At 40.6% G+C, this 25,357-nt stretch overlaps 1 protein-coding gene across 1 annotated transcript in view; it reads left to right on the top strand.

Annotated features, from left to right (window-relative positions):
- Positions 1-25,357, top strand: part of LAMA1 (laminin subunit alpha 1) — a 113,314-nt gene that overhangs the window by 63,837 nt on the left and 24,120 nt on the right. Inside the window, exons 30-47 of the mRNA XM_063076625.1 lie at positions 2,855-2,976; positions 5,477-5,563; positions 5,843-6,036; positions 7,002-7,144; positions 9,101-9,190; positions 10,779-10,890; positions 11,782-11,944; positions 14,113-14,323; positions 14,504-14,620; positions 14,745-14,908; positions 16,904-17,039; positions 17,550-17,643; positions 19,183-19,299; positions 20,826-21,008; positions 21,339-21,493; positions 22,909-23,052; positions 23,862-23,995; positions 24,857-25,007. Coding sequence (XP_062932695.1) covers positions 2,855-2,976; positions 5,477-5,563; positions 5,843-6,036; positions 7,002-7,144; positions 9,101-9,190; positions 10,779-10,890; positions 11,782-11,944; positions 14,113-14,323; positions 14,504-14,620; positions 14,745-14,908; positions 16,904-17,039; positions 17,550-17,643; positions 19,183-19,299; positions 20,826-21,008; positions 21,339-21,493; positions 22,909-23,052; positions 23,862-23,995; positions 24,857-25,007 — 2,517 coding nt within the window. The remainder of the gene's footprint in view (positions 1-2,854; positions 2,977-5,476; positions 5,564-5,842; positions 6,037-7,001; positions 7,145-9,100; positions 9,191-10,778; positions 10,891-11,781; positions 11,945-14,112; positions 14,324-14,503; positions 14,621-14,744; positions 14,909-16,903; positions 17,040-17,549; positions 17,644-19,182; positions 19,300-20,825; positions 21,009-21,338; positions 21,494-22,908; positions 23,053-23,861; positions 23,996-24,856; positions 25,008-25,357) is intronic.

Genomic DNA, 25,357 nt, shown 5'->3' with positions numbered 1-25,357 from the left:
AGAAAATGAGAAGATCTCATTAAAGGATTTAAGGAAAATTGATTTCAGGCAAATAAAGTGAGGTGTAATTAGCTGAGATGGTCCCTTGGCCATTCATGGGGACAGAGATCACATACATAGTTTAAGTTGATCAGTTCTTTCAAGCTTTATCTTTCCTTGGTGTAGTTATTTTAACAAGATTAGGTTTTCCTAGGACATTAAATTATTATTTTGTCTTTTTTGCCCAAATCCACTAGAACAAAGTTAAAGGATCAGCAGTTGTTGATTTGTACCCCAGAAATAGCCTTAACCTAATCCGTGAAAGATTGCCTTCAGCCAGGGCCAAAAGTCTCCCTAGGGTAGGCAGTGGCTCACAGCTACCAGGAAGCTCCCTGCTCCAGGGGTGATACCTGCATGTTACCTGGAACCCATGAGAGAGCTCATCAGGACACAGCAGTGCCATACACACGGCCAGAAGACTGGACACAGATTCTAAATTTAGGCGGCTCTCCTGTAATCTCACGCTGCTGAGCAGAACACGCTCGATTCAGGCTTTCTCCCCTTTTTACAGATTTATGTTCTACGACTGTTCCAGTGACTTCTCTTTGATTCACGGTTACCACTTATTGCCAATTCCCATAACCAAAGCCCATTCTAAACAGAAAAACGTGCTCGGGTTTAGAGTACAGAATTTCAGGGTTGTAAGGGACCTTTTATTCTTGTCAGAGTCCCTTCAGATCTTAGGTCTGAGCTAGCACGTCCATCGCAAGCCCTTATTTAATGCACGTTTACACTCCTTCAGCCATGGGGAGCTCACTCACAAAACAGCTCAGCTCACCTGGGGCAGCTCTGATTATTCCTGGAACTGATATCCGTGGATAGCACACCTGTTGTTGCTGTTTCATTCTTTGAGCTGTTGAGATAAACCACTAGTTCAGATTTAGTTATGAAAAGTGGTAGGATCTTAACAAATAACTTGTAAAACTACCTGATCCGATCCCTCTTTCCCCTGTCCAAAGGCCCTGATTTTGGGCCTCTGATCACATAGCCTCAGTGTATGTACCTGGGGTCGTAGGGAATGGGTGGGTCCATACACCCTCCTGAGGTAGGCATGTCACTATCTGTCCTCAGGGGTCGTGCCCAGAGCCTAATGCCTTTACTGCGGGGACAGCTGGGGCTCCCAACCTAACTCCAGGTGCTCTGTCTCCATGTCACAGCCTGGGAGTTTGCCCGCCCACTTGCTGCCGCCTCACCCTCTAAGACCCTTACATTCTTTACACCAACACAGCACCTGCATCCCTTCTTCTCCCTTTCCCTTTGACCTCAGGACCTTGCCTTTCCTCCTTAGTCTTCACCTTGCTCGATCTTTTTTTGTGGTTTAGTGCAACAGTTCACTTCCCTTTGACAAAATCTCCTAGGCACCCTCTCTCTGCTTGCATAGGTGGGCGTCAAGACCATTGTGAATCTGGTTTTGTCATCCGGTATATAGGGTATTCCTCCCTGCTCATGTCACTGGGCCTTTGGTCATAAATGATTGGTCAGAAGTATGACCTGGCAGGGGATGGGGAGACTGAGGACCAGGGAATTACCCTGGGAGTCCCGCTGCCCCACTGCCCTCTGTCCCCTTCCAGGATAGGCAACTGAACCTCTTTATGTCACTGAAAAATTGGCAGGCATTCTCTGTGCATTTCTCACATAGCAAATTCACCCCGCACTTCAGTTCGCATTTGTAGGTCCTTATTTTCCTGCCACTCTTTGGGGCAGCTTGTCTTCAATTCTCTAGGATCTTGAAGACCAGGAATCACATAAGCTGTTGTATGTTAGGGGGAGTTTTTAATGCTGGAGTTGGTTTAGCAATGGAAAACCTGAAACTCTGCTTCAGTCTTCTTTTATCATTTGCACAAGTATTTAACCCATTTATTTTTTAAGAGAGAGGTTGCAAATTTTACTTCTAAACAGGGATCAGTTTTAGGGGCCAAATGCATCGCAGTAAAATCTATTTTCATCATGTAAAATAGGAATGCAATTTTAAAATAAAAAATACTGGATTTTTTTTCATTTAATAGAGACTTCAAAACAGTTTTTAAAAACGTATAATGAGATTTCTTCCTGTGTCATCTCTTGCTGCAAAGGATAAAAGCATGAGTTGGTTTGAGAGGTTGCTCCGGGGCTCCTCCGTGTCACTGGTCTTCCTGTCCCAACTGTGTCAGAAACGGAGTCTGTGCGTAGCAGCTGAGCTGATAGTGGTGAATTGAGCAAAAGCAGATTTTAAATTGGAATGAGGTGGCAAGGACTGCTTGCTCTTTTAGTTTTTTTTTTTTTTTTTTTTAACAGGAAAACCATAGGTCCAAATGATGACATAAAATTTAACTGAAATTTACTTGGTTATTGCAAGAATCTACTGGTGGTGCTCTAAAACAATGAGTTTTCCTCTCTCGTTGTCTGTTTCCTAAAGCATCTATTTTTTTGTTTCTGCTGTTTCAACTTTGTACATGGGATTGTTGAGCCCTGACTATGTGCAAAACCAATGCTTCAAATCATTTCTTTGGCTCAACGTGTATGGTAGATCCCTATTCTAAGGTTATGAAAGCTGGCTGTTTTTAGGGGCCCTGTGTCTGTTTTCCTTAAGAAGAATGTACTGGTAATTTCTAGGCTGTGTTAGATGCACACAGTCTTATGATAAATGAAAGTCTCAGAGCTAGAAATATTTCCAGGATTTAAAAAATATGAAGAAAAATGCTCTCCCTTCCTTAAGAATTTTTTATAAAATAGCTAGCTGATATGAAATATGATTGTGCTTATTAGCTGTTACCAGATAAGAATGATTTCTAACAATTTCCATTGTTTCCCTCTCCTTTTGAAAAATGCGGCCCAGAACTGCAGTGATAACACGGCTGGTGCCCACTGCGATGTGTGCGCTCCCGGCTACTACGGGAAGGTGACAGGCTTGGCCCGTGACTGTTCTCCATGTGCCTGTCCTCACAGCCACCCCACCAGGTGAGCCTGCACAGGTGCAGCCTGGCATGCAGGCTCCTGTGGCTAGAACTGCTTGCATTTTTAGCCTCATTTTCCAGGGTCTCTAAGGGGTCTATATTAATGAACATTCTGCATGTGTTGAGAAATGCTGATTTTAAGAAAAGGCATTCATTCCTATAAGCATTTCAGGAGAGTCTTTTCAATAGCAAAGGATCTGTGTTGGTATTGGGTGTTAGAATGGAACCAATTAAAGAAAGGACTTACAGTTTTTTGTTTTTTTGTTTAACTAATTTTAGCTCCCAGTCTATGTATCCAGTCTGCATAGAGATGAATTATTAATTTTATGAATAATGTTACAAAAGAATTCAATTCATATTTAATTTAAGGGAATGGGGTTAGAATGTATATATGCCAGTGCCTGATTAAGTGCTAAAATACTACATAGTGATAATTGGGACCAGTTTCTATTCTGTCCTCACGATGCTTGTATAGAATTACCTAAATGAAAAAAAGAACCAGAGAGTTGAAGTGGACATTGGAATATCAACAAGTCCTCCTCTGATTGAAATAAAAATTATAATTTATAAAAAAAACCCATTTTATTATTGCTTAGAATATTTAGCAAGGCAAATATAAAAACATATAAAAACCAAGTGCTAAATGAAGGTTTCTTTTTATTATTTGTTCAAATCGTCTATCTTTTATCGCCTCCAAGTAAGTGATGCTTGAAGGTGCAAACCATCCTTGTCAGCCAGCAAGCATCCTCACGTTTGTTTCTGCTATTACTTTTTTTGTATTGAATCTGTATATAATTGGGAGCTAAGAAAGAAAGAAAGAAACAACAATCACAATAATACAGTGAACTTTCAGAAGGAGAGAACAGAACTGAGGTTACTAGAGGTGGGAAAGCGGGAGGGAGATCAGTGAGAAATTGGTTAGTGGACACAAGGAATGATTACATTTTACAACAATGAACATGCTAATTATCCTGATTTGATCATCAGGGATTGTACAAAAGGATTGATAGTCAACTCCATACCCAACCAATATGTATAATCAATTGTGTTTCAATAAAATAAATCCGTTTATAAATTTTGACTCATCAATTCCATTTCTGTAGTCTGTGCAACAGAAATTCTTGCATATTTGTGTAAAGATGGATATGTTTGGGCATTGCTTGTACTCACCAGGAATTGGGGGAACAATGAAATACCTGCTACAGGGGATGGATTATATACATTGTGGTCCATTCCTAGAGTGAGATATTGTACAAACACCGGGAAAAGAATAATGTACATCTGTAGGAACAGAATTAGAGAAATGGCCAATTGAAGTACGTGATTGAATATGTAGTGTGATGCCATTTTAGAAAAATTTACATCAGTATGTATGTGTATATCCGCATCCACAGCTCTATGACTATATGTGCCCAGAGAAATATTTGTAAGGATATTTCACTCTTCTATTTTGCACATTTCTGTACTGTTTGAATATTTTACTTCCTCAATCAAAAAAAAGGTTATAACTGCCCCTAAAGTTCATGTTAATAAATTAAAGTTTGCACTATTAGGAAGAGATTGTGTGGGTATGAACATTCTACATGTGCTCTGAATCTGAGGCCATAAAACACACACTTTACTTTCTAAATATTTTGTGTTTCTACTGAAGTTTGCTTCTTTACCATTTAAGGAGGAAAAAAAGTCAGGAGTGGTGAGAGGCTGATAACTCACGATGGAAAATTCATCTTACTAGCCAAAAAGAACCATTCTAACTCTAGGGTTTGTTTGGTTTAATTTAAAGCTTGCAGGTACCCAACTTAGCCTCTAGATGGCGCATTGGTCATTTAAAATGTGGAGGCAGAGGCTGTTGGAAAGGAAGGAGCCAAAAGTTGAAACCCATGAATGAGAGCAGCATCCTAGTAGATTATTAACCTCTGAGTGGCTCTGTCGTTACTTCTAATGGCCCAGCACGTCGCTGTCTCTTGACCTTCAGGCTCATTTATTTTCCAGTTCCACCCTACCTCGCTGCTCTCCTCCCCCTTGGCTTGCACCCTCGCCTTTTCTTACACCCAGTGGAGTTCTCTTCCTGGCATTCGTCCAGCCCTCTTCTCCCTGCTGCATTTCAACTCTCTGATCAGCCTGTCACCTCGTGTGCCAGGTAATTCTTTACTTAAAGCTCAGAACAAGACCCTTTCTACCTGGGATGCTCTCTTGTTGGGTGACTGATTAGTTGTAGACTGTAAAACTAACACTCATGGGATTGTCACTGGACAGGGGTCTCTCATGAATGTCTTTTGGATGCAAGATATGCACACACTTATATTAATTACATGTTATTTTCTTTCTTTCTTTCTTTTTTGCCCAATAGATTGTAAGCTCTAAACAGCTTGTCTAATCATCCAGTGTAATCATATAACTTTGATAACACTATGGTGTATCTTAAGAGTAATGAATAAATACCTTGAGAAAGATTTAAAGTTGTAGATCTGAAAATTCAAAAAAAAAAAAATCTTTTCTTCCAGTTTCAGTCCAACTTGTATCTTGGAGGGTGATCGTGATTTCCGCTGCGATGCCTGTCGTCTGGGCTATGAAGGACAGTATTGTGAAAGGTACACTGTTGAGTTATCACATGGAAATTGCTAGGTACCTCTGCTCCTTTTATACCGTATTGGACATGTTTACTGTAGCGATTTGGGAGTCATTATCAATTTGGATGTGCATGATTGATATGGGACCTCATTACTGTTCCAAAACAAGCTCTCCTTAGGTGAATGGACCTGTGTCTTTGCATTTCACTTGGCAGAAGTGATTATTTCCTGGGGTAAAAGCTGGCTCACGTGTTTACTTGCTGATGTGGAATGTACACCTGCCTATCTCCCTTGCTGCAGGTGCTCCTCAGGCTACCATGGAGACCCCCGCACACGGGGGGGCAGTTGTCAGAAGTGTGACTGCAGCTCACATGGCTCTGTCCATGGCAACTGTGACCGCCTGACCGGGCAGTGCGTCTGCAGGCCGGGGGCCGCAGGGCTGCAGTGCGAGGCCTGCCAGCCGAGGCACACACTGGTGGCGAGTGACTGTGTCTGTGCGTATTTCTCTTCTATGTGCTTGACTATGCTTCTCCTCTCAAATGTTCTCCTTTGTGAGGAAGAAAGTGGCCACGGCTCCCTATCATGTCAGCAGAACACAAAAAGTCCTATTTTATCATATGTTTGTTTCATTTTACGATTTTGACTAAGCACAGATGGCTGTTACATCTGCCAGACTGAACCTTCAGCCCAGTGTCTCTGAGCTGAGGCAGGAGGTCCTGGGACAGGGGCTGTACTTCTCCGGCAGTTGACCCAGCTCAGAAGTTTCCTCTTTGTAGTTTAGCTGTGGGAGTTTCCTTAGCGGGGCCAAGGCCAGTCAGTGCAGGAGAGGAAACACCTGTGGGGCTGTCACCTGCGTTACCCGGATTTCGCTGAAGCTTCAGTATTGGCTATAATGGACTTTTTGTTGTTTTTTCCAGCTCTTATTTATTTCACCGGCAAGGGCATGAGGTAGCCATCCTGGGGTGTCTTCTCAGAGGGTCGTGGGGAAGATAGGCAGGAATGTTAGGATCCCTGGAGAGGTTTTTGCTTTTGTTTGTATGTTTGTTATCAGCAAAAACACCCCGTGATTTTCTCCAGCATTTGTACTTGCTGTAGGCGCATCTGCAAACCACCCGAGGAAGTGCAGAGCAGGCCGTGAAAGGAAACACTGGGTTTACTGCAGTTGGTCCAAGCTAAAGTGAGCAAAGGCTCTGGAAAGGTCAGAGCAGGGTGATGGGATGTACCAGCCCCGAGGCCAGTCTTGGGCTCACTTGTTTCTTTTTGGATGACCCAAGGGAAATCACTCATCTGATCTGTCTCAGCCCTTCTGGAGTGAGAGTGAGGCCAGATGTGGGACACAGGGGCCTTGGAGAGCACTCTGCCACATTTGTGCCTATCACAACCGGCCCAGGCAACCCCGTGGGAGACGGCAGACCACACTGCAGGAACTTCAACTCAGTGTGTTTTCTTTTTCTTTTAGCTTGTGATGATGACTGTGTGGGCGTGCTGCTGAATGACTTGGATCATGTTGGAGACGCCATTCTTTCTATGAACCTCACTGGCGTTATCCCTCTCCCCTATGGAATTTTGTCAAACCTGGAAAACGCAACTAAATATCTCCGGGTAGGTACCGGGAATACAGAGATGGATAGAAACGTGGGTCACTGAGAGGTGCAGTCAGTGGGGGAGAGAGGGCTCATGCTGTCTGTTGTCCCTCCTCCCCGCATAGGAGTCTCCCTTCCATCGTCCCCCACTGGGAGGTTTCTGGCCCTCCCTTGGAGGTGGCCGGTGACGGGGACCCCATCACCTCCAGCACTAACGTGTCTCACTGTGGGTCGGCTCTGACTGCTCACGAGTTGCTCCATAGAGACCTCCTTATAGCGTCCACCCCCAGTGCTCTTGTTCTGCCTTTTGGAATAAGACAGAGTCAGTTGGCTCCTCTTTAAGACAGACCTTTGTGTATTTGAAAACAGCTGTCCTAGTACAAATTCAGAAAAAATCTGGACAGTATCTTCTTTAGTGTTGGCATATGCTGAAGCTGAACTATTTTCTTAGTACGTTCACTGGAGCTGCAGGGCACAGAGCCGCTCCTCCCTGGACAACTGCATGTCTCTGGGAGTAAATCAGAGCTTTATGTTTTGTCGTCAGGGTCTGGGTCAAAAAAGGGTGAGTATTTAAGAAATTGACTTAGTAGGCAGCATCCTACTCTAGCACTTTTAATTCTAATTGGAAAAACTGTGATTCTTAAGTTTTGCTCAATACCCGTCCATGAGAATTTGAGATAATCTACTCACTGTGTCATGCAGTAATAAAAAGGATAGTCATTCCTAAATGCCTTTCCTTAGATAAAAGTTTTTCCTAGGCTTAGGCACGCACGCACGCACGCACCTGTGTGTGTTAGGATGGGCTGGCTCCACGATCCTTTCTTGTTTTCAATGGTCCTTTTGCTATTAGGGCAGTAAAGAAAGGTAAGGAAACACTGAGAGATGTTTTTATGTTATTGTTCCTCAAATGGCAAAAAGTGATTTTGAAAGACAAGAGGTTTTACACCCATTAAAAAAAAAAATTGTAAAAAAATATATATTTAAATTTCTTTTCCAATCACTATGTACACAATCAATAAATACTATTTTCTGCCAGTTTGGGCCCCAGTGATGTAACTGTCTTTTAAATGCAACAAGTTAGATAAATGCTTGATTTAAATGTGAACTAATTTTTAAGAAGATATAACAATCACAATTCCTCGAACTTGTTAAGACAAGTGAACAGATATGATGTTGATGGGGAGAGGGGGAGAGGGAGGTGGGAAAGAGGAATTGGTAAAGGGACATGAAAATCAACTACGTTGTATATTGATAAATTAAAATTTTTAGAGAAGATAATACATAAATAAAAACTTAGCTATAACAAAAATAAATAAATAAATGTTAACTAATTTTGAGTGATTTGCTCTCATTCGAACCACTTGTCCATTCCTTCAAATAACTTTTTCACGTAAAGTATTCAGCAGAGGATAGGAGTATTAGCTGCCCACTGTGCGCTGCTCTCTCTGTACCCACACAGCAACCTCTGGCAAGTCACTCGGTCCCCCGACCCTAAACAATAATATAACCAATTCATAGGGTTATTATAAAGTTTAAGATAAAAATACAAATAATTAGAAGAATGTTGGCATAAATTAAGCTCTTAATGGTTAGTAATTACAAAGGCTTTTCTTTACTAAATACTTTTGTATTTTTGCCCAATACGCTTTTTATAAGGTGTTAGCAATTATAGTTAAAATTTATATGACCTTGATACTGAAATATATTGATCTAAGACTTGCATGAGTATCAGATTCCACTTAACACACCAGATTTTGAATTTATATCTATATAGGAAACATAATGCAAAAGATGGCAGTGTGGAATCAGGCAGCTATACCTGAAGCTTAAGTAACGTGATCTGCTTTATTTTTTAATGACAATTTCAAGAAAAGAAGAATTTCTTTCAGTGAACAAAAAAGGAAATGAGTGGTTTTTTGTCAGGAACTAGAACATTTACTTTGAAGCTGTAATTCGTTTCCTTCATTCGTCTTAGGGATCTTTGTTAAAAGAAAATACTCAAAAGGAACTGGCAAAAATTCAGTTTGAAGATGTTGCGGAGCAAACGGACGACCTGCAGAAGGAGGTAAATTCTACCCATAAAGAACCAGCTTCCCACCCAGTCCCAGCAGGGCAGCCCTTGTGAATGACTGCTGGGGCTGTCTGGAAAATTCTGCTTAGGCCAGGCCACCTCTCCCTCCCAGAGCTGTGCAACAGGTACTTACTTCATCATCAAATTTGTTCTAACCCTGCCAGTTTCTGTGGGTCTGCGGGAAATGACTCCTGAATTAATTCTGTTGTCACCTCTGCTGAGGAAGGCGTTGGCAGGCCCTGCAGTCTGATTTCATTTTCTCCTCTGAACCAAGGGCCGGGGTGGGAATAGAAGATGGCTGAGGCTTCTTCCTCCTCCCAAATCCAATCTGTCACCAAGCGCATGGTGAGCACTGGGCCTCGCTAGACAATGCCACTGAATGCCGGCAACACTCTTGCACTCATGGGCCGAGCCAGCAGAGCACAGGCCTCATTGTATGGTGTCCGCACAATGTGCAGGCCTCAGGCCACGTAGCTCTGATATGTCAACTTTGAATGGCAAGAGAGTTTGTTTTTGGTCAGCAGGAAATGATTATTCTGTTTAGCCCATGCCAGATAAATGGCTTTTAGTGACCCAAGAAGGAATCTCCTCATTTGCAGATGGTGAGGGAGGCCTATTGTCAAATTTACAGTTTTTCACTTACACACACTTTGAATGTGTGTGCACATGTGTGTGTGCATGTATGATGATGTATCTACACATATATGTATCTAGTATATGTCTCTCAACATACACACACATATACAATCATGCACCCTAAAAACATTAGCTTGGCTCATGTTACTTAGAATTAATGATGATTTGGAGACAGCTTAAGTGTGAGCTTTAAGTGCTGCAGCGAGCAAACATTTGGTAGGAAATGATAAGCTGATTAAAATAAATTTTCTCTATTGATTAAAGAAGATTCTTTTGAGGCTTCACTAGAAACTCACTTTTAGATCCAGTCTGAGTTACTTTACATTCTTGGAAATTACAGACAACCCTTCCTTTTACAAATTATAAAATTCCTAATAAAAATAATAGCTGAGGACAGCTAAATCTCAGCCTTGGGCCTCTGGCTTTATAGACATCGTCTCACTGAATCCTCGTAACAGCCCCAAGAGGTAAGTGTTATGATCACCTCGTTGTTACAGATAAGGCTTGGAGATGTCTAAGTCTATAGCCTGGCAGGATCAGGTCTAAAACCCAGTTTGCCTGACTCCGTGTTCTTAACTCCTAAAGGCTAAACTCTCATAGACCGTACAAATTAGTATGGTTTGCTTTCTATATTCTGTACACTTGCATCCAAAAGTGGATAATAGGTGGCCTTCACAATACAGACACTGGGAGAATCTGTGGTTCGATAGCCAATTATGCTACTTTAAAAAATATACCACCTTTATTCACACTGAGTGAGCAGTAAATTATTTCATTAATTAGTTAATTTCCAGCTGGAAGTATTAACCTTGGTTTACATGATAGTGAACATCTTTACTTTATATTCTGAAGTATATTTTGTTGCTTAAAAGAGGCAACAGCTGGAATACCAAAACTTGCATGTTATTTAAAGTCAAACTCACCTGAGACCTTATTTTTCCATCAGCTCACTAGCGTGTTAACCAGTAGCCAACAGGCGAATAGGGCAACTGAGAGAATCTTCAACGAGAGCAAAGACCTGGCAACGTTTATTGAGAGGCTGCAGGTGAACGTCAAAGGTAGTGTGGGCAGCGTCTAGTTTGGGGAGTCTGTGCTTATTGGGCAGGAAGTTCACATTCACTTTATTAAGCGTGTATCTAGTTGCATGTGTCCTGCACTGGGCTTCCCGAGCCAAAGGGCTGCAGTACCCCAAGTCTAGGGATCCTGACACATCCAGGCTGTAGTCTTTCACTGGAGTTTTATCTTTTTAAAATTGCATGTTTTCTTTTTTCTGTTCCCTATTACACCTAACACTTAGATTCTAACTCTCACGCCCCATACGGTAGAGTTGATGTGCGTGCCCAGAGTAGGAGCTGAGAGGGTTTGGGGCTTCAGTTTGGTGCCAGGTATATCCACCATATTAGAGTAATTTAATCACCTCTCAGTTGGGCCTGCTCTGGCATTTGACATGCTATTTTCAGGTTTTTGGCTACCAGACACATATTTTTGCTTTTCTTTTTGGTTATAGTGTAAGGGCTTAAAAAGTACAGAATCCAATGCAAATCAGATTTTACAGGGTCAAAGGTGAGGAAATTATTAGAACAAATAATGTGTAATAAAAAGAGTAGTATCAAGTATTGGTGGCTTATTCATGCAGTTAATGTTTATTGAGAAGCTTCTATGCCAGGTACAAGGAAATACTGAGGTAAACACAATGGACATAGTTCCTGCCTTATGGAATGTATGGGCACTTGGAAAGAATGACATTAAATAAATTAGTAATCCCAAATTCATGAGCGTTACGGTAGGGGATGCCCAGAGTGCATTGGGATAGTTGTGTTGGCCTAGCCTGGCCTGGCATGGAGGTCCAACCAAGCTTAGGTCCTCACTGAAGAAGGTTCCAGGTTTTTCTATTTAGTACTGTCCACTTTTGAGAGACTTGTTAAACAATTGGTGAATTTTCTCCATAGAAATGATTGAAAAAGCAGCAACTTTAAATCAGAGCTTGGACAAAGATTTCCAGCTACCCCATTCTACTCTTCAGAATATGCAACAGAACCTGACATCTTTGCTGGAAATCATACAGAAGAGGCATTTCACGCAGTTGCACCACAATACCACCCTGGAACTCAAGTAAGTCCCCACATGCCATTCACAACACAAGCAAGTGGGGGGAGAAGGTTGGGCGCTGAGGGAGAGAGTGCACGCTGGGGATGGAACATCGTAGAGAGGAGGGCCTGCTCTCAAGTGCATGAAGACATGAGCACAAGCTTTTCCTGCTTGTGTCGGGGTCCCCAAAACCACCACATTCAGCATTCCACTACGACCCTCAGGATTCAGCATATACTTGTACTTACAGTCAAGATTTCTTATGGCAACGTGGGACACAGAGGAGTCTGGAGGAGTTCATGCAGGCATCTTCCCATGAGGGGTCACAGAACACATTCTTCCCCCCAGCAACAGAAATACAGCAGCCTCTGTGTGATGTTTCTGTTCAGCAAAGCCCACTGGAGATTAAGTGTCCAAGGTGTTCACTGCGGACTGGTCACGTAGGTGCCCTCTGCCCAACACACACCAAAATTCCAGACTCCTCGAAGGAAAGCAGGTGTCAGTAAGTCACTAGTATCACTTAGGGAACAGGGGGGACACTGCCAGCCTCACCAGCTGGTCTTCCTAAGGATAGCCAACTTGGCCTGCTGTGTTAACCCTTCACTGCATGCTGTGGATTATTGTTTGTGGCTATGTTTTCTAACTGTTTTCCATGCTGGTGACCCCAGAGCTATTAAAAGATATTTAATTAAAGAAAAAAAAAGCTATTTAATTAAAGGAATGTGTTCTTTGACCAGATTAGTTTGAGAAATGCAGTGTCTACTAGAAGGGGACAAGTTCTTTGCCGCAGGTCTTCTCAAAGCTTTTAACATGCTGAAGTGCATTGGGAATCTCCTGGGGGCCTGGGGAGTGCAGCTCATGGGACACTGGTGGTGTAGAGAAACACGTTGAAAAACACTGGTTTACTCCATTAATTGAATAAATGTTCCAGGAAGAAGCTAATGAAGAGGGCTGAGGGTTTTTTTGTTTGTTTGTTAATCTTGTTCAAACATTGAGGACTGTATCATTTTATCTGATTACAGATAAAGGCTAAACTGATTACTCCTAAAGGCTAAACTCTCATAGACCATACAAATTAGTATGGTTTGCTTTCTATATTCTGTACACTTGCATCCAAAAGTGGATAATAGGTGGCCTTCACAATACAGACACTGGGAGAATCTAAGGATAGATAGTAAAGTCATTTCATAGATGAAAATTTGACCTCTATTTTCAACTTTCTTAGATATCTTACTTAATGATAAGGAATGATAGATTCATGATCGGACAGTAGAAATATACTGAATTTATTTGTGTGTTTTCCATGTATTTTGTTTTAGTTCTTGTTGCCTGTTTCATAATACAACATCTTTATTATAATTAAAAGTCAGGAGTATGTTCAAAACACTCCTGATGCTATTCTAGTGCTGTCAGAGTTCAAATATATAGCTTTGAAAAATGTTTTCTGTTGTGTCTTAACCCAGTGATCTGATATCTGTGAAAGCTGAGAGTGTTTAGACAGCATTTTCTATGAAATTTTTTAAAGTTCTACTGAAAAATTGAAGCAGAGAATTAATGGGATATATTCAACTACTACAAGGATTTGTAGTGTGAAGTTTTATTATTCTATGCAGCTATAAATTAAAAATTGATTTAAATAAGCAATTTGATACCATATTTATAAAGGAATAGGAAAAAATATCTTTTGACTTCCTAAAGCTTGCATTTATCAACAGTACAAATTATATCTTTTTGGCAATTTGAATTCAAAAGTCTATATAAAACCCATTTCTTAACTAGCTGCAGAAAATTCTTTATGTCACATAAATAAATTGCTAAATTCATAGCACATCATTGAATAGACTCCTTCTTTCAATTTCTTGTCATATTATAATGAGAGATTTCAGTTCTTATCATTAACACAGAATGTAGTCCCAATTATCTGAACCAGATTCACTGAGATGATTTGCTTTAATTCCATTACTAAAATGTGTTAAGAAGTTTGGGAATAAAGATAATTTGTTAGGAATGTAGTTCAAATCTGCTGTACCTGTAACTGCCTGAGAAAAATCGTTTCTGTTCTTAAGTTGTGATGTATCACTTATGATTTCAAGAAGAAACTGAGTATATGTCAAAATCCCTGCCACTGACATTTCAGAGATACAAGTGTTGTTATTCATTTACTTATTATGGGAACCATTTATACTTATCAGGGCTGCTGAAGATTTATTGTCACAAATTCAGAAAAATTACCAGAAGCCACAGGAAGAATTGGAGGTATTAAAAGATGCAGCAAACAGCCTCCTTTCAAAGCATCACAGTGAACTGCAGGCAGCAAAAGAGCTCGTGAGAGAAGCAGAAACCAAGACCCAGGAAAGCAACCGCCTGCTGCTCATTGTCAACGCCAGCCTGCAAGAATTCAGCGTGAGTCTCTCTCCTCCTCCATTAGAACTGGTAACCAAACTCTGCAGGGTAAACGATATCATTTTTAGCTTCTTAAAAAGGGAATCATGAGTACTAACTTCAGCAGGTAGCACTAGGCACTGAAGTTCAGAAGCTGACTCACTTTCATGAAGCATCTTTAAAAGGTGATTTTTGCTGCAGGATAAAAAGCTGCATGCTCAGAAAGAACAAAACTTGACCTCCGAGCTAACTGCCAAAGGAAGAGGATTGGTAGATGCGGCCACCACACGTGCAAATGCTGCACAAAACGCTCTAGCAGTAAGTTACGACTGCACAGCCACAGTCCAGTTTCCAAAGAATCTTCATACCTCTCATCTATATACACATGTGTACGTTGTTAGACAGATGTGCATATACTTACAATATTATTTTCTCCATGTAGCAATTAGAGCACCACCGTGATGAGCTACTTTTATGGACTACCAAAATCAGGCACCATGTAGATGATCTGGTCATGCAGATGTCCAAAAGGAGAGCACTTGACCTTGTCTACAGAGCTGAGGACCATGCAGCTGAGCTACAAAGACTAGCCGGTGTCTTGGACAGGTAAGACCCCACCCTTGTGGGAGTTCCAGAAGTTGCAATCCATTGATCAGAAAAAATAAGGATAGATATTTTGATTGCAGGATTGAGTCACTCTTCTTCCTTTGTGTAAAATTGAGGACTCCTGTCTTATTTACATGGCAAGTAGAGTTTCTTCTCATGCCTGCTAATGTAGTTTGCCATTGGCATAAATGTATGATGGAAAAATGCAACTGAACTGAACTGGGTAGTAATTAAAACGAATAGTATGCTGCGATATCAAGACATCAAGGCTTTGTTAAGCACCTGCAGCGTGCTTACTGCCTTGTTAGGTTGTATGTGGGACAGAACGAGGATATTGATTTCTTTACAGATCTTGCCTTTTTGGAGTTTACGATTTGAGTGGAGGATGTGGCAGCTCACACTCTACCTATAGAAGTGTTGGGAGTCTCTTTCCAACCCCTGAAAGATACTATTCCCAATTATTTTCTACTGCCTGCAGGTTTATCATTGTAACACAATTATTTTAACATATATTTTTGGATATCTGTTAAATATGTCCTTAATTTGTTAAAAGAATCTTTAAACAAGAAGCACAACTTTAGGCCAGTGGTTCCAAACTCATCTGCCCATGGGAATAACCTTGGGAACTTCAGAAAATACTTATACCTTTATCCCTTTGTCCCCCTACCCCCCCAAGATTGTAACTTAACTGGTTTAGGATGTGGCCTGAGCTTTATAATTTTTTTTAAAGATCCCCAGGTGATTCTAATGTGTGACAAATGTGGGAACCTGTGTTTTAGGTCTTATCAGTGATTTATACAACACTGGGAGCTAATTGGTAAATTTATTTCTTTAAAATTTGATATAAATTATGGGTAGGAAAAGTCTGAATACACTGGAGCATGTGTGTTTTGTGTGTGGGTGGATTCTGTTGAAGGAGAAAAAGAAATACCCCCCATTTGAGAAATGCTGTCATAAAAGATTAGCTCACACAACAAGAGCAATTAAAAATGATATAAAATAGAATATTGCACAAATTATGTGCTCAGTTGAGTACTGCTGCCTACATATGCCATAGGAATCAGTAACAGAAAATGGAACTAGATACTCAGCTCCTCACTTTTCATCTTCTTTCATTATTTCTCAAAAGAGAAAAAGATATTCTGACTCCATACATAGCAGAGCAAAATCTTTATTACTTAGTATAAGAGTAGTAAAAGCAATTTGTTATGATACACAAAGTTAAATAACATTATTGTCTTTTATTTATATATCGCCAAATCTTGCCAGTCAAATAGTAACAAGCAATAACTGCTAACGTCTGGTCTGAGAATCGCCCAACTCAATAACCTTGGAAAGAAAACGAAGTGAGCTCGTCAGCAGGGAAAGATGTGTTGGTTGTAAGATCTCATTTTCAAGATAGAGTGAGCTGGATGAAATTGTGCTATCGCCAGCTGGCACGGTCCTAAGTGACTTGCCCACTTGTTATAACAAAGTTCATATAATGACTGAAATATTATATGCTTCTCCTCTAAAGTCTCTATTGAATTTCATGAAACTGGTGTATGCCATTTGAGGGATAAGATTCGGCATCCTTATGCATGCTTAGAAAAGCTTTTCAAAATTAACAAATGCATAGCAGAGGAGATTCTAATGAATGCAGACTTGCAGGGGCACCCAGACATCTGCAGGCTGTTTGAACAGAGATCAAGGGGTGTTGCAGGTTGCTGGTGGAAAGTGATGAATGGCTGTCTAAAGGAAGCAGTCACAGCCTCTTCTTTTGTATTGATTAAATAGCAATTCCAAGTGTTATTGTGACAATGTGGCTACTGTTTCCCAAAGATTACCTTTGGAGTTAGAGAGGAATCCATGTTATTACTCCTTGCTGATGATGCTTTTCTAAGGGAAAAGAAACTAGGAGGCTTTCAATAACAGTGGGCACTTGTAATTTTTGTGAATGAATCTGAAAGTTTGATTTAGTTTATCATAATATCTCTAAACATACTGATTTGATAGAAGCCTTGGAAACGTCAGACACGTGTCCCTGAATGTGACAAGCACAGCCCACGTCCATTCCCACATCCAGAGCCTGATTGAAGAATCAGAAAAACTGGCAACCGACGCTCACAGGACTGTGACCGAGGCAAGCCTGGTAAGATATACCCATGGGATTCGATGTTTAGCTTCCTTTTCTGGGCGCTGGGGGAGATCGTTCCATAAGGTGCTTGATCAAAGACTCAGTAGCTCAGATTTATGCTTATTAGCATTCTTTTCTGGTGGAATCTGTTTATGACTGTCATGTGATATAAGCTTTAATTTCTTAGGGTCATAAATACTTCTTTATACAGAAACTAGTGTTGTAGAGATGAGGAAATCTCACATTTTCTTACAACAAAAATGGTAATGCTACTCGATATCTATTTGATACACTTTTCTTTGCCTGCAGTGAAAATCTTTAATAGCTGGTTTCCTTCTTTATACACTTAAAAAATGTGTTTGTGTTCTTTCTCCTCAACCATTTCAAATTGTCCCTACCTGTTAACTAGTTGACTTTCTAGTTTGGAATGTGCCTGCAGGCTCTTCTGATGGAGTTGTCTTCTCTGTCCCCAGCAGGGTTCCACTCTGCTTTCTAGTCCCCACACTTAACATGTTCTGTTTCCAGTTCTCAGAATCCCTTGTTTCCAATGGGAAAGAAACTCTGCAGCGCAGTTCCAGGTTTCTAAAAGAAGGCAACAACCTCAGCAGAAAACATCAAGGTCAGTTAGTAGCATAGGTCATGTTCATGAGCAGAGGGAACGTGAGCACATCTCTAAGCCTCCTCTAAGAACGTTCTCCTTTCTTGGAGCAATTTCCTGCAGCTTAACTTTTCTTTGTCACATTAATATTCCATTTTCCTATTATATAAGTATCATATGATTTCAGATTTTGTTCTAGTGCTATCTCTTACTTTAACGTGCAGTCCTCTCTATCGTTATGCCTTCCCGATGAGCAGGCCCTGCACTCCCAGCTTTAGCATGGAGCTTTCCCCATTCCTCAGAGTATTTGCTGGGTTGCCTTTGGTTGCATGTGCTCTTCTGTTCATCTCTTTGTTTCACAGTTTCTTGAAGAGAGATATTATGTTCGATACTTCTCTTACTGTTCTCACAGGACTAATATCATGTTAGACTCATGGTAGGTTCTCATTAAATAATTATTGAATTAAATCATAATTGCTTTATCAATTTTTCAAGAAAAACCTATGCAGTTTTGTTTTTGCCCTAAGAGTTTCAAGAAGCAATTGCTTGGCATGTGGAAGAACTATCCAATAAGCAGAACACAAAACGGTGTCAGGAAACTGTTGCATAAAAGAAACTACAGAGGTGTACAATTTTTGAATAACATATAGTGTATTTTTCACCTGGATATATTCTAATGTATCAAAAATACCAAGAGAAACCATAGGAGTGGATAGTGGGCCATACACAAAGCTCACACCCTTCTCAGATGACTTTCAAGTCCAATACTGGATCCTTCCACAGCAGCCTGAACCAAGGGCTGGGATATGTGCATATTTTTTTGTTTCTCTGTGAGTGACACAATTTAGAATTTATGTTGTCATCACAGTATAGAAAATGCATAGTACTCAGTCATAAAGCATTAAACACAAGCTCTACCATCAATACGGATGGGCTGTAGTTTCAGTTTACACAACTAAAGGTACTTCATAGGCCATGAAATTGTGAACTTTCTGGCAATTACAATTTTATGTTTTAACCATGTGTTCAGAACCCAAATGTGAGTGTGCATTATGAACAGAAGTTTTAAAAGTAAAATCTTTGATCAAACCACTGTGGTTAAATTTGAAGGAGGTTGCCTTGAGTCCCAGCTGGATGGTCAGAAGGGAACAGAAGGGGGGGGGGGGACTGGCCGAGGAAGTGGGTGAGAGACCGTGAGGAATATTCTCAGGTAGGAGCCCACATTTCGGGTTTTACAACCCAGAGGAGAAAGGTGGCCAAGATTCAGGTGTGGACAAGAAGTGAGTGATTTAAACATAGTTCTTCATCCTTGAACTCTATAAAATTGGACATACAGTTTAAGAAGAAATATTAGTGAGAAAGGCAACAAGCAAGCTAAAAACACCCAATTTCTATAATGAGTGATGTTAAGTCTTGCTGGAAAAACTTTCAATATTGGGAGTTTGTAGAAAGCTATTGATTCTGTAGATAGGTCAGGAGTAATAAAGAAAGCTGTTGCCTAGGCAGTTTTATAGTAAGTGGGTTAACCTAAAAGGAAACATTTTTCTCCCCTCTAAATAGGTATTACATTGGAACTGAGTGAATTGAAAAATACAGCAAACAGATTTCAAGAGAATGCTTATAAAATTTCTAGGCAGATCAATGAATCACTCTTGATATTTAGAGCAATTCCTGAAGGTAAGTGGAAAGGAGTTTCTTGATTTAATTAATGTATTCTCATTGTAAAGGCATTTCACAAGAGCACAAGGAAGTTCTATCTAGCCTGATTAAGAGGCCTAGCTCAAAAAATGAGACCAAGGCTGATAAGTTTTTACTTGCAAAGGAATAATGATTTGGAAGTGAAGATTGCTGTTTTTTTTAAATAACTTCAGAACACCTGCATTGAAGTACTAGAATTACATTCTCAACAAAAGCCTTAGCGACGGTATACTACCATCTTATTTGCCTGCTTTCAAAATGGGAATGACACATTGCTTAGATGAAAGAAGGGCCATTCAAAGAGATCTGCAAGTAAAGAAGCTAGAATGTTTTTCCCTTTCCTTGAGGAACAATGCCAGAGTCCTTATAAATGTGTCAGAGAATTCTTGCTTGGTAATCTTCCTTCATGAGGCAATAAAGCATTCTAAAATAGGCTCATAGATCACTTTGATATTAATGGTTTGGATATACAGTATTCGTTAAGATTTTAAGTGTAATAAAATGAATTGTGCTGCAGGGCATTGTTCACATTACCTCAAACTTCTATTTGGTATTTAATAAAAAATTTTTAAAGAAGTCTTACAAGATGCTGAAGTTCATTCCCAAAGTCCTTCTGTCTGTGTCTGCGTGGTCTCCACCTTAAGGGTAACAATCACCAGGGAGCCGGGCTTTGGGTGCATGGGGTGTACTTCTTACTTGAATCAGTGGAGGATTTTCTGATCTGAAAGTTTATTTTTCCTTTCCTTTTTTTTTTTAAGGACAATATGATATATTTTGATTAAACACTTAATAACTTTTTAATTGGAAGTAATTTTAAACTTACAGAAAAGGGGCAAGAAGAGTCAAGTGAACACCTGTGCACCTTTCCTCCAGCTTCTCCTGTTGTTAACTTTTTGCCTCATCTGTGATTAAACACTTTAAAATGAATAATAGTGCCTTTTTAAAAAATTCTCACTCGGATTTTCTAGAATAAATTTTAATTTACCTTGAGTGACTATTTAGTCTTTAGTGTACTGATATTTCTAGCAGCCAGTTGATGCTGTGAGTAAACACCACTTCCTCTAGCCTGGGACACTTCCTTCTCTACTGCAGACTTAAGTTCCAAAATCTTCTAGTCCAGACATGAAACCATGAGGAAAATGTGTTTAATGATGATGAGGAGGGGGGTGATAGAAATGGGCCCAAATAAAGAAGTTTAGTTTATTAATATATAAGATGCTGAGTACATGGTGATTAGCAGTTGCTCTGGGGAATCTCACTGTGTACTGAAATCATATTCCAGGGAATTGTTACCCCAATTATTTCATTTGTCTCTGCAAGGGGGCGGTGGAGCATATGATATGGAGCCTTAATATTGCCATTAAAAACGAGAAGCCCCATTTTATGTTCAAACAATCAGTGAAATCACTGTAACATGTTTCTGTGTAAAGTTACATTTGTTGGAGTTTTATCCTTTTCTCTGTGGGTAACACCAGGGTGCATACTTGTATACACATATATTTTAGGTGTGACAGACAAGGGAGCCAAAATCAAAGAGCTGGCCACATCTGCAAACAGGAGTGCAGTGAACACGCTGAAGGACGTGGTGGGACTGAGTCAGAAGCTGCTGAGTACATCGACTGGCCTGTCCAGAGTTAATGCCACATTACGAGAGACAAACGAACTTCTACGTGACTCCACAATGACCAGTACGTCAGTGCTCTTCCTTCCAGTTATGAAAATCTGCATCATGCAGATTTGGAGCTTGCTAAATGCACAAGAGTGCCTTTTCACAACATTCCTTAAAAAACCCAAATGTGCTAACATCTGGATTAGCATTTATACAAAAAGAGAAGGGCCTTGAGTAATGCATGTTACCAGTGCATTTTTCACGTGTTTACCAAATTTCAAGGATTTGATAATTAGGATATTCTATTTTATCCGGTGCACTAATAATGAACAATTAATTTGTCACATTTCCCCCTCCCCAACTTTCTCACCACCCTCCCCTCCCCTGCCTCCTTGTATTTATTTATTAGCTCTGTTAGCTGGAAGAAAAGTTAAAGATGTGGAAACACAAGCCAACCTTTTATTTGATCGGTTGAAGCCTTTGAAGATATTAGAAGAGAGCCTGAGCAGAAACCTTTCAGAAATTAAACTGCTGATCAACCAGGCCCGGAAACAAGCAGCTTCTGTGAGTTGGGGGCTCTGAGGCTCTCTACACCCAACACTCCCATAGCCAGGGCTCTTAGTGACACCGAGTCCCAGAGGATTCCTGTAGACGTGGCTCACAGTCGCACCAGCTTCCCTAGAACTTCTGTGGCCCCTGATCTCAGTAATCCCAGGTTCCTCATAGCCTTGTCTCGGTATATTTAAAGCCAACAATTAGCCTCATTTTCTTCGAGTTCTGCTTTTATTAAACATATTTCAAAATGTTGGCAGAGAGCTCTCCATATCTTTATGGAGTTTTATAATTATAGCCTAGATCTATAACTGTTAGCCTAGATGGTGTAGAATGCACGAGTCAGAGTGTTAGTAGCATCACCCTGTTTCACTGGTTGCATGTGGTGTTATTTCTTCATTTTACCAACTTGGTTTTAATAACCTAAGTACTCTTCAGAATGTTTGTGCAATGTGGGTCTCACACTTGAGCAGTCCGAGAAGGGTTTGCATACACACAAATGCCGTATAAATCCACATTACTGAACACCTGGAGAAGAAGTTCAAACTGGAGAAAATGTTTTATAGCCACCCATGGCACATGGCACTGGCTGCGCTCTAAGGAGAGGAGTTTCAAGGAGATGATAAAACCTTGGAAAGAATGTGCAATCGTCATACTGCTGGAGACTTAGAGAGGATGAATGTCATAAGCCCTCTGGTCTTACCTTTATCTACCTGAGGCTTTCTAGGCAAGGAAAAGGAGTTCTGGGCTCTCTGTTTTTGCCCCTGTTCCTCACCATTGGAAAAGGGATGAGCTCTGGCATCCGTCTGTTTTAGTTATAGTCACTAAATCAATGTAAGCCCAAAGGTTGGTTCCAAATGTTATGGTTAATTTAGACCTAGAATCTTTAAGGTTAATGTAAGATGTATGCACAGATAATTACTACTCGAAGAAATAGGAGGGTACTTCAAAAAGCTCATGGAAAAATAGAATTAAAAGGTTATACGAAACTTTCCATGAACTTTTTGAAGACCCCTTGTATGTGGTAAACAGCAATAATTGCTCTATTAATATTTGCTGAGTGAAAAAATATATTAGCTCTCATTTATTTGCCAAATGATCGTCAACTATCCTCTCTGTGTCAGATGGAAAGATCCTAAGGTCCAGGTCTTCGAGGAATTAAATCTCATGTGAATGAGAGACAGTTTCCGATATAAAATGCCATATTAAAAACTGACTGATTTTTCTATATTTAAACACTTTAACAAATAAAATCATTTTCATCACCATCTGATTTCTCACTTTATGAAACACAAAGCATTATGTATTATCAAGAGAGGAAACCTGCCTCATAGTGAAAATTCGTTAGGTAATAGCAGTTTTGAACTGCAGTGAGCTGCGAATGTGGGTCGCTAGGTGACTGGAACACTTTCCTTTCCCTCCTGCAGATTAAAGTCGCTGTGTCTGCAGACAGAGACTGTATCCGGGCCTACCAGCCTCAGATTTCTTCTACTAACTATAACACCTTAACGCTAAATGTTAAGACGCGGGAACCTGATAATCTTCTCTTCTACCTCGGTAGCAGCACCAGTGTAAGTTATGGTCCGGTGGAATGCAACGATGAGTCTTATGAATGTATATATTTACTTAATTGACACTTTTTCTGATGGAAAAAAATAAGGCCTTAGAGAAATCACTAAATTCTGCTATAGGGACTAACCTTTGCTAAAATGGTAGCATTAGATTAAAAGTAAACAACCTGTAAACTTGAACGCCTACGAGGACTGAAATGACATTTCTGAACGATGCATCCCCCTGCCGTCTTAATAGCAAGTCGTGGAAATACAACACTGCGTGATGCCCTCTGTGACCCTTGCAGTGACTGAGTCTCAGAATTGTAGAGTTTTACCCAGGCCCTTCCTGCCAACAAGATTCCAGATCACTGATGCCTTGGCTGTGCCAGCGGGATGGGTCAGAACCCTTGGGAGTGTTAGGGCAGAACTGTTAACACGCACACATGGGATCTGATGTGTCTTCTTAGGAGACGAGACTAGAGTGCAGGCAAGCCCCTGAGTGGGATTCCATGGCTCCCATCTTGCAGAGAACATTTCACATTCGTTTGTTGCCTCTGAGACTGGGCAGAAGGGCAATTGCAGCGCCATCTCCCATGCTCCCTGGGGACGGCTGGTTTTCCTGGGGAACTGTAAGGGGGGCGTTGTGGAGGGCCATGCCAGGCACGGACAGAGGCACCACTGTGCAGTCATGGTCGCTGTCCCCAGTACTCTGAGTCAGGCTCTACCTCCAGGAAGGGAAGCTGTAAGAATTTGTTTTTTAAAGTGTTTTGGTGGTCGTGCCAGCAGTCCAGTTGTATAACCTCATCCCCACTCGTGCCCCACCCCAGTCTGACTTCCTTGCTGTGGAGATGCGGCGAGGGAACGTGGCCTTCCTCTGGGATATGGGCTCCGGCTCAGCACGGGTGGAGTTTCCTGACTTCCCCATTGACGACAACCAATGGCACAGCATCCACATATCCAGGTAGTGGGGAAACTTCTCTTGGAATTATCTCTCTTTGTAAACTGTATCTTACAAGTAATGACATGCTTGTGACATCATATAGGCTTTGAAACTTCTGGAAAGTCAGATTATAATCAAAGAATACTTGGTTTAGATTACAGAAATAAGAGCTTGGGTTTTTTTCTTATTACAGAAGAAATAAACTTTATCAAAATTAACTATCAAAAGAAGAAAAAAAAAAAAGTTCAGATTACCTTTAGAATGTCTAAAGACATTTTGTTAGAAAGTCTAAATCTGAAGCAGCCAACCAGGTAAAATGTATAGTCCCCAGTAAAGAGGAGTATAACGTGGCGTGGTAGAAATGCCACGAGGCGGGCAGTGCTATGCAGGTACCGAGGTCACAAGTGAGGAGGAGTACATTTCCTTAAAATTCAGATACAAAGCAAAATTCGTCCTTTTGAAGCTTCACTCAAGATGCTTTTTTAAAGAGCTTGAAATATGTTTTTCTTTTCACTTTTCTTTAATATTATGGTTTGTTATTGGTGGTGTGCTGTTGGGAATTTTTTTCTTTGTTATTTGCAAAATAGGGTAATATTGAGGGCAATAGACTGTCTTCAAGTATAGTTTAACCCATGTTCTGTAAGTATGTTAAGCAAGGAGGTAATGTGATGAAATTTGTTTCAGAAGAAACAAACTATTCTTCATGATTTGGGGAGAAATTTGGGGGCATGGTGGGCAAGACAAGAAACAGGGAACCCATTGGGGGGCTGTTGTACTGGACCTGAGAGAATCAGGGGGAGGCTGTGTATGAGATGCAGGGGGATATGTGTATGCCACCTTGAAATTCTGAAAGTTCCTTTTGCCATTTTTTGTGACCTTTAGGTTTGGAAACACTGGTTCGTTGAGTGTAAAGGAAATGAGCTCAACTCAAAAGCCACCAACAAAAACAAGTAAATCTCCTGGAACAGCTGACGTTCTGGATATAAACAATTCAACCCTAATGTTTGTTGGAGGACTTGGAGGACAAATCAAGGTAACACTCTGAAAATTTATCTGAACAGGACTGATTGGCTGATTTAACCTGTATATAAAATTAATATGCTTCAATTGTTGAATATATCCTGAGTAGGTGAAGGTTTTTCTGCTTTGTATGAGTCCATTTCTGTTGCTTATAACAAAATATATGGAACTGGGTATTTTATAAAGAAAAATGCAATTTATTGCTTACAGTCCCTGAGATTGGGAAGTCCAAAGTCCATCTGGTGGTGGTGACAGTGACCCAGGCGTCTCACATTGCAAGATGGTGGAAGCAGAGAGAGCAAAGACAGAACTTCTTCTCTCTTCTTTTAAAACCCTCAGAACCACGCTCCTGACCACCATTTT

The sequence above is a fragment of the Cynocephalus volans genome, chromosome 13 (assembly GCF_027409185.1).
Source record: "Cynocephalus volans isolate mCynVol1 chromosome 13, mCynVol1.pri, whole genome shotgun sequence".
In the NCBI taxonomy this organism is placed as follows: Eukaryota; Metazoa; Chordata; class Mammalia; order Dermoptera; family Cynocephalidae; genus Cynocephalus; species Cynocephalus volans.
Note: the sequence above shows the minus strand (reverse complement) of the source record. Positions and strands in the feature narration are given on the sequence as shown.